Below are 15,721 nucleotides of genomic sequence, written 5' to 3'. Positions count from 1 at the left end.
CAGTTTGTGTAGCTTGGTCTTCTTGTAGAACTCTTAACAGTGGGAGTAGGGGTTGTCTCTGATGTTTTTACTGGCCTTTGGGACCTTATCCTTGTACTGTGTAGCCTTATACAGCCTTAATATATGCTTAGTGTTACTGCAACTTTTATTTTTTTTCGAGACAGGGTTTTTCTGTGTAGCTTTGCGCCTTTCCTGGAACTCGCTTTGTAGATCCACCTGCCTCTGCCTCCCGAGTGCTGGGACTAAAGGCGTGTGCCCAGCTGTATTACTGCAACTTGGTATGTCATGTTTTGTTGATATCCACGTGAGACCTGCCCTTTTATGAATAGAAACAGAGAAGTGGATGCGGAGGACAGAGGTGAGGTGAGGGAAAAGGGCTGGATGGAGAGGAGAGGGGGAAACTGCACTTGGGATGAGAGAGAGAGAGAGAGAGAGAGAGAGAGAGAGAGAGAGAGAGAGAGAGAGAGAGAGAGAGAGAGAGAGAGAAAGAGAGAGAGAGAGAGAGACTCCCATCAAAAGCAGTCTTCAAAGGCATTAATAGTTTACCGCAGATAGTAAAGAGACAATTTTTAAAAGTGACACTGAAAATGCACAGGGAATAAATTTATGATTACAAGTGATCCATCTTGACATCCAGCCCAGCAGTCATATAAACAGCAATTGAATCACTAAACTAATAAAGAACCAGAGAAATGTGATCCTGGAAACATGGAAGGGAAACAAATGTTTAATAAAAGTAGAAATCAAAACGTATTGTTGACTACATTTTGATGGAGTTTTATACTGAATGCATTTCCATTTTCTCTTTCTGAGTTCTGATGTTCTGACAGAAAATCCTGCTTCAAAAGATCTTCCTTCATTCTTTTTATCCAGGCAGCAAGTATGTTACTGCTGGGTAAACCTTTGTAGTACAGCTCTGACAGAGCTACTGTAGAGTAAAACTGGGTATAAACTGTGCTTTCATCAACACCTAGGAGTGACAGATTCCCTGAGAAAGGACAAGGCTTTGTGATAGCCACCACCCTAAAGATACCAAGAGAAGCTCAGTTGTGCGTTGGGCCAAATCACAAGTTAAAATGTGTCAAAACAGATCAACACACTTTACAAAAGGATATTCAGTTATTCAAATGGTTGATGACTGAATCTGAGTAATAGTTGAAAGAAGGCAAACATGGAAGAATAGAGGAACTTGTAGCAAATGAGAAAAGATAAGCGGGCTAAAACCCAGAGGCATATATCTGAGTGATCCATAACTCCAGCACACTTTTAACTCCAGCACCCCCATTTTCTCAACACATATGACTTTCCTGAAATTTTTTAATGGAGACTGAGAATTTATGTACAAGCATTTGAGCAGTATTAGCTCAATTACTAAGCTAACAAACCAAGTAGTCAGGGACAAGAAAGAAGTAGTTATAACAAAATTCTGGAAAAGGGGATCATGGCAATTCTGTTGACCAATTTCTCTGTCTTTCCACTGATGAACAAAATAGTAGTCACCATCTGCATTTATTTACTACTAGTGCAGTTTCCCAATGATTCATTTTCTTTCACTTTTGGACCTATAATAAAATTATCAATTTTATATACTAATTCAGACTCAATTTACTATATCATACCATGAATTCTATTTAAAATGCTTATGGTTCTCTTCATAAGAGGAGAAGGAAAGATAATAAGAGTCAGAGGTAGTGGATGACCCCAAGGAAGTAGAATCTTCCAGACACAACAGGACTGGTACACATATGACTTTTGTGGAGACTGTGACAACACCCTCAAGATGCACAGGTTCAAATCAGACAAAATCCCACACTAAAAAGGAAAAGCAGACAAAAATCCCACCCTTATCCAAGAAGTGACTTGCAATTGATAGCTCCTGGGAAATTTTTTCCAATGGAGTGACACTGGGTATATCAAACAAAATCGAGGGCAGGTCCTATGCCCCAGAGTAGATGATCAACACAAAAAAGACCCCATGTTTTTTTGTTTTGTTTTGTTTTTCCTTGTGTACTTTGGTTTCGTATTCTTTATCTTTTTTAAGTTTGTTTTGGTTATTGTGGGGCTTTGTGTATTTCTTGGGATAGAGTGAAATGTGAATTTGTGTTGGTAGGGTGTTGAAGAGAATCTGAGACAGTTTAGGGAAGGGGAGAGAATATGATCAAAATACATTGTGTAAAAAACATCTTTTTACAAAACAAAAAATGTTCATTCTTCTCAATGAATGTTTCATATATATATATTGGACTGCTCAAAATTAGAAATTTTAAAAGTGTAGCAGTATTAAATTTCAATTTGCTACAAAGACTTAGTAATCTGAACCACATAAAAAGAAATAGCCAAAGAAACAGACAGCTTTTAGCATTGTCTTTCAAAGACCTCCTGGTCATCATATTTCTTTTCTTTTTGTAAATTTCTATTCCTCTTCTCTGGAATAACTGAGCCTCTGACCTTTCTTGAAGATGCTACCATTGGCTGAAATCTTTCTTTCAAAGACTGAACATATAGAAGTGATACTATTTTATCAAGGTTTTGTCATTTGATGGTAATTTATCTTTGCGGACTATTCATTTCTATGCATGGACCTTTTACTCCAATTTGAAAATAAAAACACTTATCAGTATCTACTATGCATCAGCTATTCCACTAGGCTATTTGGTTTTAAAATGTGAAGAATATTAAATTTTTGCCTTCCCCATTCAGAACCTGCTTGAGAAGACAGAAATGCGAAAAACAAAACAAAACAAAAACTAAATAAACAATTGGCCACTGGTGAAAGATGCTAGGGAAGGAATGACTAATTAGTCTGAATGTTAGAGAGATATTTAGCTTGTAAATATTATATAAATGGTATAAAATTGGTGAGGAAAGGAAGCTAATAAATAAGTTGGGGCTGATAATATTCCATCCCAGAAACAGACTGCCTAACAAAAACCCCAATATCAGACATGAGAAGCTCTCTTTTGAGTTGTTGGTCCATGTTTCAGTTAGGGTTACTATTGTTGTGATAAAACACCATGGTCAAAAGCGAGTAGGGAGGAAACAGTTTATTTGGTTTATACTTCCATACCACAGTCACTGAAGGAAGTCAAGACATGAACTCATGAACTGTTAAAACCTGGAGGCAGGAGCTGATGGGCCATGAAGGGGTGCTGCTTATTGGCCTTGCTCCCCATGGCTTGTTCGGCTTGCTCTCTTATAGAACCCCCATCCACCTGCACAGGGATGGTCCCACCCATTATGGCCCAGGCCTTATCACATCAGTTACTAAGTAAGAAAATGCCCTAGAGGCTTAGCTACAGCTCAGTCTTATGGAGGCTTTTTTTCAACTGAGGCTCCCTATTCATTAGTGTCTCTAGCTTGTGTTAAGTTGACATAATGCTAGCCAGCATAGTCAGGGTTGTCCAAGAGAGGTGCAAAACATACAAGCTATTGGTATTGCCTTTGTTTGCTGCTCCCACAGGATTTGGAAGGTAAGTCCCTACTGCTGAGGATGCCATGCACTTCAGAAACAGGGCCCAGTGTTCCATGACCTAGAATTGTCCTGAAAGCCTCTTCCCTGAAGACTGGACAAGAAATCTTCCAAAAAAGGGAAACAACCAACACTCCTATCCAGCCATGTATACACACACACACACACACACACACACACACACACACACACACACACACACATATATATATATATATATATATATATATATATATATATATATATATATATATATATATCACTTATGAACCATAGCAATGACCAGCATGGCTCTATAACCTTAAGGGTCTGGCAGTAACATGTCTGCCTTGGCAGTAACTTAAAGCTCTACAATTGGAATTAAGACATGCTCTATAAGAGGGAACCATATTTGGTATTGGAAACAGTCTAACTACCCAGGGCTAGTGAAGTCATGAATTGTGGAAGAGAAACTACAACCACCACTCTACTAAACGACTGTAATCCCTAGCAATAATCTAAACATTTATCTTTAGATTCACAGACAACTGTAGTTCTCACCTTTAACCAAAAGATCTCTTAGTAACAGACTGAGACAAGAACAGAAGACCACAACTAACCCAAATGCAGAGTTGTTGAGACCTCCCAGTGCATACACCTACAAAACAACTCCTCTACCAAAGGCTCAGTAAACACTGAAAAAGATGGGGTGGAAAGAGTAGAGGAGCCAGAGGAACAGGGAGTTTGCAGAGAGATTGTATCAATTAGTCATGTTAGAAGCTACACCTGTAAAGTCTCATTGACAAGACTGCCTAAATATGAGCAGAACGAGAATGACAATAGATATGCCAAAAGGGACAAGAGAAGGCCCACAAGGCTTCAACCCCACACAAAGAATGACAGGAAACTAAGGAATGCTAAGAATGGGATAAATAGTCGTCTCCAGAGAGAAACACATCAATCGGTTATCCAAAACATATGCTCAGCTCTGAATACACATACAAGTAACATTATACAGACTGAGCAGATTGTATGTAGGAAAAAAATATATAAAAGCATGCAGTAACAAGTTAATGAAAAAGGAGGCCATGAATTTAAGAGATTAAAAAGGAAGGGTATATGTGAAGGTTTGGAGGCAGGAAATGTAAGGAAGAAATTATACAACTATTACACCAAAAAATTAACTAAATGCAATATAGGGATCTCATTTTGATTATTAAAATAAAACAGAACTTAAAAATGTGATATATGTGAGAAAAATTGAATATTTATGGATATTTGATATGATGTAATTAGTTATTTTATAGTATTATATTACTGTATTTACTTACAAAAAGCAATCCTTCTCTTTTTGAGAGACTTCCTAAAATAAATGGAATATGACTGAGATTTGCTTCAAAATGACAAGGGAATGAATAGAAGCATAGAAGAAATAAGACAGTCCATGAATTGAGGATTGTTTTTATCTTGAAAAGCACATCAGTGTTTATTGAAATGTTCTGTCTACTTTTATAAATATTCAATATTTTCCATAATCAGAAGAATTTAAAAACAGACAAAAGTGATATTACTGATTCAGATATTTTTGACATTTAAAATATAAAGGGCATGGGTTATTTATAATTAATCATTGGACAAAATGACTAAGATATTTCTCTCCCATTCAATTTTTTAATTAAACACAATTTAAAAATAGTCATGTAATGCTTTTTATGCACAAATCATTAATCTCTAAAACATCCTACCCTGTGCACGTCATTCTGCTTCTGAACTGCTGGAAAATCACCGCCGATTGGTGCCTGCCGGCTCAACTCATCACCTTTCAGTTGTAGCCACACAAGAAGTTCCTGAAGAGAAAGATGCAGACGCTTCCACTGGTCAGAACTGGCTTCCAAATGGGACCTAAAAATGAACAGGAGCATGCTGTGTCAGAATATCTTGGAGTGTAATTGATGAATCTGTTCATTCCATTGCATTGATTGGATATTATCATAATACACACCTATTGTGAGCTATATATCATAGCTCTCAATAAAAATCTAGCTACCTGATTTTGTAAGTCATAAAACAAGGTGGGAGTATTCCAATGACAATTTGGAGGCAAGGCCACGTTCTGCCATATGTTTCTTTCCACATACAGAATTCTGAGACTTTTGGCATGGCCTGCAAGCGGGAATAAAATGTTTTCCTATCCTGTTTCAGCCAATGATTTTTAATGTTTCTGGTAGAAAAAGACTTAGACCCAGTGACTAATAAAAACCCTTGATTTTCATGTGACTCACACTGGAATTCTTTCTGCTTTGAGGAATGGAAATGTCTCTCCCCACATTTCGACTTTTCCATTTCTTACACCCTGGGCAGCCTTTCCCTTTGCCTCCTTCCGTCTGGTGTCTGGTCCTTTCTGCTCTACTCCTCATATGCTCCTCTTGTCCCTCTACCCTTTTTTATTCCTCTGCACCTGGGATTTGTTTTTCACCAAGTTTCAACCTTTTTCTCTCATTGTTTCCTCTACGTGAAATGTGCAGAGACAAAAACTCCCATGGAAGAGATAGCGTCCTCCAAACATGAATAATTTATGCAGGAGACCAAGTCTCTTACAATCAGCTGTATTTAGAACATGGTAATCCTTAGAAGCCATGTAGGAATATACAAATGAATGATCTGTGCCACATTTCATTTGAGGAGGAGAAACTAAATTAATAAAATAAATCATCATCCAGAAAACAAAGGAGAAAGTTACAGTGCTTTTTCCTCAGGCCAATCTGCAACCATGCTGCATCACAAACATTTGATCAGCAAACACTAATTAATTAATACAATTAATGCTGCCTATAACATAAACACACTAAAGTCTCTAGGGCTGCCATGAAATTTAATGCAAAGCAGGCAGGTAGAAGAACATTTCCCTTATCTGCTCAGTGACTTGGCCAGATATTTCCAATACAACTCTCTTTCTGACCTTAGAATTACCGGAGTATGCATTTACTACTGAAATTAAATTGTTTCAGATTTTCCAAAAGATACTCTAGTGAAGTCATAAAGGTCTTTAAAACATGCAAATAAATCTTCAATTTGAGGAATATGAAGAAAGCAACCGGAGAAACTCACAAAGTTATAGTTATAGAATTATTAATTATAGCATTGCTTATCTTTGTGATAAACCATAAACAGTGTAAATGTTCAATGCTAAGGAATTTATTACTTCTGTGATAGTAATGTCACATAAGAACTCCTATGTAATATTCAGTATGATGGCACAGGCAAATGTATATGCATATGGAAAATGAGAAAGTGGGTTACAAAAAAGAAATGCATTTTTTCTTTTTTTGTAAGATGTTTGTATGTAGCTAGGTATACATTTGCAAGCACATGCTTGACCTTGCATGGAAATATATGGAATGACAACCAGGTTGTCGTTCATGGTTAGATTTGCAAGATTTTCTTTCATCTTTATACTTTTCCAATCTGTAAGAATGTCAGTTCTATAATGCATGATATAACTATATTGAAAATGTAAACTTTTACTACAAGTAAAAGAAACTAAAGGGTTCAAGTCTTTAATGATATTGTTATACAATCAGTTAACCATATCATACCATGATAGGAATACAATGTAAGAATACATGCAGATTGTATTTGGTATAGAGGTCAGTTCTTTAGTTTTCTATTTCCTCCTTCTCTTACAACCATCACTTTCCCCTGACAAACTAAAGTGGGAATTCCCTATGCAAGATTCTAGCTACTTGAGAAATCTAATGAGTACTGCACAAGGATTCTCTGCAAAGTTTGAAAGTTACAGCTTAGTCACATGAAAGGTGAAAGAAACGATCAGACAGGATATTTTGAAAGGTAGGCAGACAGAGGCACATGGAATAGCAGTCAACAGTAGAAAAGACACTGGCTAAATAAATATTTATTGTGTGTCTTTAAGTTGCATGAGGCATTGGGTTGCAATAAGAAGAGGGAAGGGAATGAGGATGTCCAATGCTTGTCTTCCATTTATTTAGTATTTGAAACAAACTAATGTAGTGGAACATTCCAAAAGAGAATTCATCACAGGGCAGGTTGCCTCTGGTGAGATCACAGGCTGCTGCTTTGGTTATATGGAAGTATCAGAACCACATTTCCAGGCCAGGCAGTGGTGGCACGCACGTTTAATCCTAGCACTAGGGAGACAGAGGCAGGCAGATCTCTGTGAATTCGAGGCTTGCCTGGTCTACAGACTGAGTTCCAGGACATCTAGGGCTATTACACAGAGAAACCCTATCTTGAAAAACCAAAACAACCACAACAACAAAACACTTCTAGATTAAATGGTACTGACTGATCATTTGTCAGTCAACAAACCATTTTGAGTTCCCTAAGTGGGCAGCATCTGTGAAAGGAGGATATTAAATTCTAAAACATCTAAGAGTAATTTCATAGCATGAGATATGAAGGCTGTGAGAAGCCAGGAGGAGAGGCCGGTCAATACTGTTAGCAGGAGCAGCAGAAGAACATGGGACCAGAATGCATGAGAAACTGTCAAGTACCTACCTAGGTACGGGGATGTGTCCTAAGGTATGGGATTTGCCGAAAATTTAAAATGTTTGTTAATTTTCTTAAAATAGTTCTGTGAACTTACAGAGATCTGTCTGCCTCTGCTTTCTGAGTGCTGGGAGTAATGGTGTGCAGCACCACACCTGTCTTGTCTTAAGTATGTATCTAATTACTGTTTCTTTCTTTTCCTTCCAGAAGACGGGACATGAAGACAGAAGGTTAAGACAGGGACTGTAGGAAAGGGAGCTTAGATAGTCAGAAAATCGTATCCACTTTAAAATAATTCAAAGTTGTAGTTCTCAAATTTCAGTATATATGAGAGTTTAGAATAACGTGTTTGAAATCCAGATCTCCAGGCCTTGCTCCCCAAATCTCAGCAGTTTTAAGAAGTGCTCTTGAGGTGAGCTCCAACAACAGTGAGAAATAATTTCTTAATAATTTCTTAAAGTATTAGTTAATTCTTTCGTGCTATATGTGGGTCTTTCTAGGGAAAAAGGTTATTTGTCATGATTTAAATCGTGTCGTGATTTAAAGGCAATCTTAATATAAGGAAACTGTATTAGGTTGAATAATATTTTATTTTAGCATGTTGATCTTGTGAAATATTTCTAAGGCATTTATAATTTATATGTTGGAAGAAGCTACTGGTTGTATTTTAATGACTGCCTATCAAATACTTCTGAATATTAGCCTCTTTTTGTCTTTGAAGAGCTATCTCCTGGAAAAAAAAAAGGATTTGGTAGCTGCTGTTCTCTGTATTTGGAAAGATGTTTTTGTCGTTGTTAGCAAAGGATGTTAGCATTAAGACAAACCTTAGAGATTACAGTTCAAACACCCTGTTTTGCAATTGAGAAAAAGCAGGACTAGAGGTCTAAAGACAACTGCTGATGCATATCTGCTATATGGCCATATTTACACATGGGAATTGAGAGTTACAAGTACCCTTAGAGAAGAAAAGCCCTTAAGCATCCTGGTTTTAAGCAAATATTCTAGATCCCAGAGAAAAATGACCTCTTCTTAGTGGTCAAATATATTTTATTTATCCCTACCAACTGAATAAAAAATAAAAAGAGGTAGTTTGAAGAGGCACACAGCGTCTACCCATTCCCTATTAATCTTTATTAGTGAAGACAAGAGCTTGGTGGCTACTAGACTCTAAAAGGATAAGTGCTGATCTTTGAAAAACAAAAAATTTCCACAAATTATAAGGTTTAAGTAAAATATAGGGCTTTTAGGTGTATTGGGATGTGCTGCTTGATATTTAAAGAACTCTTTGGAGACAGCACTCTAAGAATTATACAGCATGATAAAGTGCTTGTTATTTCTCTAGATACAGATATTTCAAATGTGATTTGGTTGATGCCTAGTTTGAAATCCTTAATAAAACTTTACTCTGAAAAGCACATAGTCTTAAAGCAAATTGTGTTCTATTGAATTCATTCTTCACTTTGACTTCCTTTATAGAACTCGTGATATATCCCCAGATGTCTTTTGTGGCCCTGTGTGATACAATAGCACTTAAGCGGACACAAAGAAAAGGTACGGATGCAGAAATAATGAAGAACTAGAGAAATAAAGTGGGAGCTGTGGAGCTTTAAGTAAAGACAGAGAATTAAACTCAAAGAGAAGTAAACAGTTCTCTTTTCCAGCTGGGCCTTGAACTCCAACTTCCAACAATTAACATTCCAAGAGTAAGAAAAAGGTCAGAGATACTCAGTGTCCAAGTTGCTTTTATTCCCACTCAAAAGTCAGAAGTCTCTTCTTCCTTTTGCGCGTTCTTTGTTCTCCTCTATAGAAATAAAAAAACCTCTCTATTCTAACTGCTATTCATTGTTGCTGAAGAATATGTTAGTGCTCCTGTCTCTCAAACTAATGTTCAAAATTTAATAAACATGAAATTCATATAGTATTTACACATTTTTTCTGCCAAGCATAAAAATATAAAATATAAATTTGCTGAAGTTATATCAAGAACATTAAATAATTCTTATAGTGAAATGTATACACAGTAATGTAGGTCAAATCTGAATACAGATTAAACAAATTTTCATAAATATTGCTGCTGTAACAAAAGTCACTTGACCTCTTCTGAAATTCCTACAAGTTTTAAATTCAAAGTGAAAGGTTGTGGGCATAAGTGATTTTAGCATGAGAAACATTTTCCTTTATTATCATCCTGGCATTGAACCATCTCCTTACTCAGTCTGTGTATATATGTGTGTGTACACATTTCTATGAATAAGTAAAAATATTACTTGATTTCCATCTTTTATCTTGTTCTATGAAACTGAGCTATCACTGACTATTTACTTATTAGTACATCTTGTGGACAACATGTGATATGATAATGAGTACAGAACGAATGATCCACTTTTCTCGAATGGAACAATGAGTGAGTTCTATATAATTTCAAACAATTTTTTTCTCAAAAGTATCCTATTTACTTTTAGTACTGTTATAAACAAATCAGTGTCAAGGAAATAGGGAGAGGAATAAATTGGTTAAGTGCTTGCTGAACAAGCATGGGAATGGTTTTATGGTTCCCTAGCACCTATATTAAGCCAACCATGGTGGTGTGTATCTGTAATCCCAGACCCAGGGAAGTAGAGACAGGTGAATCCCTGAGGTTAGTAGCCATATATTCTAGCCAAATTGATGCACTTAAGGTTCAGCAAGGCATTCTGACTCAAAAAATAAGGTGGGGAGCAATTGAGGAAGACACTGACACTCACCGTAGCCTCCTGCACACATGTGCATCTACTCATAGGCGTAGGTAATACACACGTGAACATGTACATACACTACACACAAACACAATGATTTGTCTGAGTTTTTAAAGTATTATCCCAGATTTAATAGAGTTGCAGAATTGGAAGAGAAGCTGAACAGACCATCTGTTTCTGGTCAAACCTCTTCATTTTAGTGTCTCATAGCATTAAAGTACTTAAGCAATTTGCTCAATTACATGTCATGTAGCCAAAGTGTGAGAAGAGAAAACAATTATTGGTGTAAAAGGATTCTATTCTTTTAGACTTAATTTGACTTTACACATGTTTTTTCCCTTTCCTTTTCGTCCTCTTCTTTCCTTCCTTCCTTCCTTCCTTCCTTCCTTCCTTCCTTCCTTCCTTCCTTCCTTCCTTCCTTTCTTTCTTTCTTTCTTTCTTTCTTTCTTTCTTTCTTTCTTTCTTTCTTTCTTTCTTTCTTTCTTTCTTTTTCTTTCTTTCTCCTTTCTCCTTTCTCCTCCTCCTCCTCCTCCTCCTCCTCCTCCTCCTCCTCCTCCTCCTTTTGAGATAGGGTTTCTTTGTATAATTCTGCCTGTCCTAGAACTCACTCTGTAGACCAGGCTGGCTTCCAACTCAGAGATCTTCCTGCCTCTGGCTCCTGAGTACTGGGATTAAAGGCATGTGCCACCACCACCTGGCACCATCTTTTATTTAATTTGATGGGAGCCAACATACGTGAAACAACTCATGAACACTCAAAGGAACTCTGTGTGTGTGTGTGTGTGTGTGTGTGTGTGTGTGTGTGTGAGAGAGAGAGAGAGAGAGAGAGAGAGAGAGAGAGAGAGAGAGAGAGAAAGAGAGAGAGAGAGAGAGAGAGAGAGTTGCAGGCTGAGCCAAAGATCTTGTTCATGTTAGACAAGCACTCTACTACTGAGCCATATACTTAATCTTTCAAATGTAAATTAGAATAGTTCTGGAAAGAACCAGTAAAGAATAGCATGAATGGGAAATACCTGTTGTAGAATTTGAGTCAAAATTTAAAGAATAGGAGGAGAGATTGTGTTCCAAGCATGAGAACCAGTACATGTCCATACACATCTCTAATGAGAGATAGAAAACTACTAGAAATCAAAACTGTATGAGTAAGCAGAATCTAGTTGCCTCAGAGTTCCATGTTGGGAGGGGCTAGAATGTTGCTTGGTGAGAAAGAAACACAGTGTGGGTGGAGCACAGGAAGAACAGAAAAGGGAAGAGGTTAGCAACCAAATGAATGAGTAAGATGTGTGCACAAGACCAAAAGTTTCGAACTACAGAGTAATATGTAGAAATCGTATCATAGGTGGAATATTTCTACACAACTTGCTCTTATTTTCTGAAATACATTATGGTTTCAGAAGCCCTCACAAAACAATGAACCTACTACACTTTATCGTATATAATATGCTATAATTTGCAGAAATAGTATTGTTTTCCAAGGATATTTTGAAACTTTTTTTTTTAATTGTAGTGACATTCAATTTGTAAAATACTCCAATGGACAATCATCCCAATGTTCCTGTATGTTATTGCATAATGTCCCCAATTACTACCTCTGTTCTGCCTCTGCTATGGAATGAGTGATACCTCTATTCCATTCATGTTTTGAGACAAATTAAAGTATGTGGATATGAAGAATTCCTTGCTTGTTATAATTGAGTACTTACAATATATTCTAGATTATTACCGACCTATTTGAAAGCTCAAACCATTGATTAGAATATTTAAATTGCATAATTCACAGCATCTTACATAAGCTAAGGTAACTATTTTTTGCTTTATTAATGGCAGTAAGAATTAAACTGCAATAGTTGGCATATGGTAGATTTCTGAAAATGAAGAGCTCACATTTTGCCTGAAATGCTGTTTACCACTTCAATTCTTTTATTTCATCAAGTTCACATGAAGGAGAGAAAAGGCATAAGGGGAGTTTTAGTTATAGTCCCTTTCTTTTTCCTGCAAAAGGAAATCATGTTTCTTTTCCTCATCCATTGAAACATTTTTTTTCTCCTCATGTTTTAGTCTTTTTGAGGACAGATGTTACAAATGTAGCCTTTGCAATCATACACTTTGACCTCTCTTAAAAGTTTAAAAAATATAGAAAGCTAATAGAGCCTCTCTACTTTTGAAAATGCCATATCCCTTTGTTGCCTCCAACTCATCACTAACACATAGATTTAAAAAATCATGGGCAGTATACTGAGCTCAAAATGAGAGTCTGGGAGGCTGGGTACAAGCTTGAAGAAACGCTTTGTAAAAGTAAATCCTTTCTGTACTTTGAAATCGGTTCCTCAAATCAATCTTTTCAATTATGATGTACTTATTTGTGAAATTTTCTTTATTCTTCCCTACAGAATACTCTGATGATTAAAAGCCTATATGATGAAGTTAGACTCACTATGAATAGGTTTTAGACATGCCACTTGCTAACTGGGTCACTTTTGGAAACTTATTTAACCTCTCTGTTCCTCATTTTCTCCAAATGCTAAGACAATATAAGAAGGAAATCTACCTTTCAGGATTGCTGATAACATCATGCGAATCAAACACTATGACATTCTTAGAGCAGTGGATGGGACATAACACATAGCCTGTGTTAGTTGCTAGCATTGTTATTTCACAGTGGGTAGAGTTTTTACAGCAGTGTTTACAATTTACTAAAATTTCAGGTGTTCCTCTTTGTTATGAGGGTTGTATGGTGGAATTGCAGACAATTTAGGATAACTATAAAGAAGGGGAAAACCACTTTTTTTTTGTAGTCATACTACCTCAGGGAAGTAACCACTCCCACTATTGGATACGTTCTTTTCTATTAATAAGTTCATTTGTCCTTTTCTACCTCTCTTCATGACCACTCCTTTCATAGGCACTGTTGAAAGCACAAACATATCTTTAAAAATAAGTGGATTAGGAAACCCAATCAATTAGAAAGCAGGAAGCCTTGCTTCTCCTCCATGTATTTCCCAGCTTGTTAGGTACCACTGGGCACTTCACAGACCTGCTCTGCTCTTTTTTTCCCTCCATATACCTATTCCAGCCATACAAGGATTCCTAGACCTTCCCTTTACCTTCTTTAGCAATGATGCAATATGTACGATTTCTCAAAGCAAGCTGACAGGGCAAAGAAAAAAGTAGGCAAAAAATGAGAAGGTTTAGTGTACCTATAGAAGATGTGCTTCAACAAAAGCTAAGAGATCAAATGATAAAAAATTACTATAATCTCCTTAGCTGCAGGAACTCTGGAGAGGGTGTCTTTAAATTGTTAATTATAATGTGTTCTGCTTTTTAAAGAATGTCCTTTGGTTATGCATTTAAAGTAATGCCAAAGAGAATTCCATAACAAACATTCACTAATTTTATTGCTTTTTGTATGACACTATGATAAGCCAAGAGAGAACTCTGAAATTAGGATCGCTGTGCTCCCTATTTAAATTTACTCTAATGTCTTAATATGCATCTCTCCTGTGGTTATGAAACAGTCCCATTTTAATCTAACCTGAACCCTCAAGTATCATTTCCATTCCAAGCAAATGAATGATTCATTTATTCAAAATAAAATGAATCATTTTGAAATTGGGTGATTTACATAAACATGTGAGATATTAGCTACCTGTGCTAGGAAAATGAGGAGGATTTTGTCATCTTTATTCACATCTGGATCCCCCCACCCCACCTGATCATTGCCTACCTAATGTTGAGAGACTTTTTCCGAAGCTCACTCCACTTGAAATTCATGTTATCCAAACGTCTTTGTAACAGGGCTGCTTCATCTGAACTTTCCAGGGATCTCAAGATTTTTTGGCCATTTTCATCGAGATTGTGATAGATGTCCGTGTGAGCTTCAATTTCACCTTGGAGATCCTACCGGGCAGCAGGAAAAACACATTCAGAATTATCAAACAAAGAGACTAGCTGTGAATGTGAATTTGGAGAACTTAAAAAAAAATATTAGTTCAAAAGAAATTCTAATTTGGTAACAAACAAAATGCACCCTGCATAATTTTTCTTGGAGTCCTGCCTCACGAAGTTATTATGGAGATTAAAAATGAATATCATATTAGATGTAATAAATGTATTTCTTATTTTTATGAATTAGAAGTAATACATTTATAGTACATTTCATAACCTAAACATTCTAATCCATGTATAAAATATTCTGACATAGACATATGTTTTATGAAATAAAATGACATTGTAAAGTAGATCCCAGTAGTAATCATTTTATTACAATATGAGTCAAGTTGTATTTTCAAAATGCACAAATGAATTTGTTGTGTTGAATGTGACCATAAAAGCATGTAGAGACATACAACCAATGTTGTACTTGGTCCACAACACCAGCACATTAATGAGGTTCTCTGAGACAAGAGCATCTTCTTGACAACATACATTAAATTCACCTTAGTACTATGGCATCATACACATATTACATCATCACACATTGATTATTAAGCAGTTAATATAGCATTTAAAAATACCATCTTAGTTTCAGACTCAGCAGGTAAAGAGTCCTTGATAAGAGTTAGGGTCTTGGTAAGAGTTAAGACAAGAGGTATATACTAAGTTTCATTTGTATAGACACACGTAAAAACATCATAATACAAAAGTCTGACCTTTACATGGTATGTCTTCCTGTGCAACATTTTCAGCTTGAAACGAGGACTACAGCACTGATCCTGCTGCATAGCAAGCCTAGGAAAACTCAGAAACGGAATGGGCCCTGCTTTAAAATACCAACTTTGCTTCCATTCTGTCGACAGAATGAGTTTAAGAGCACAGGCTTGGACAGTCAATAATCATAATTGGCCACTTTGTACTGCTTGCTAAATGGTAGCCAGGCGTGTGGATGTGGGAGGGACCTCAAAGAATGGCGGCCTGGAATATGCAACTGACAGTTTATATTAAACAGCCAACTTTTCTTATCATTTTGCCATAAGAAGCCAGAGACATTATAAATTCATTTTATATATGTGTT

The 15,721-nt window shown here is 36.5% G+C and overlaps 1 protein-coding gene across 11 annotated transcripts in view; it reads right to left on the bottom strand.

The window, feature by feature from the left end:
- Positions 1-15,721, bottom strand: part of Dmd (dystrophin) — a 2,242,690-nt gene that overhangs the window by 382,575 nt on the left and 1,844,394 nt on the right. For all 11 annotated transcript variants that reach the window (XM_052732199.1, XM_052732319.1, XM_052732309.1 and 8 more), the window contains 2 exons: positions 14,435-14,607; positions 5,194-5,350 (listed from right to left, as the gene is read on the bottom strand). In XM_052732199.1, the coding sequence (XP_052588159.1) occupies positions 5,194-5,350; positions 14,435-14,607 (330 nt within the window). The remainder of the gene's footprint in view (positions 1-5,193; positions 5,351-14,434; positions 14,608-15,721) is intronic.

This window comes from Peromyscus californicus, unplaced genomic scaffold (assembly GCF_007827085.1).
Source record: "Peromyscus californicus insignis strain IS unplaced genomic scaffold, ASM782708v3 Scaffold_10__1_contigs__length_136768540, whole genome shotgun sequence".
Classification (NCBI taxonomy): domain Eukaryota; kingdom Metazoa; phylum Chordata; class Mammalia; order Rodentia; family Cricetidae; genus Peromyscus; species Peromyscus californicus.
Note: the sequence above shows the minus strand (reverse complement) of the source record. Positions and strands in the feature narration are given on the sequence as shown.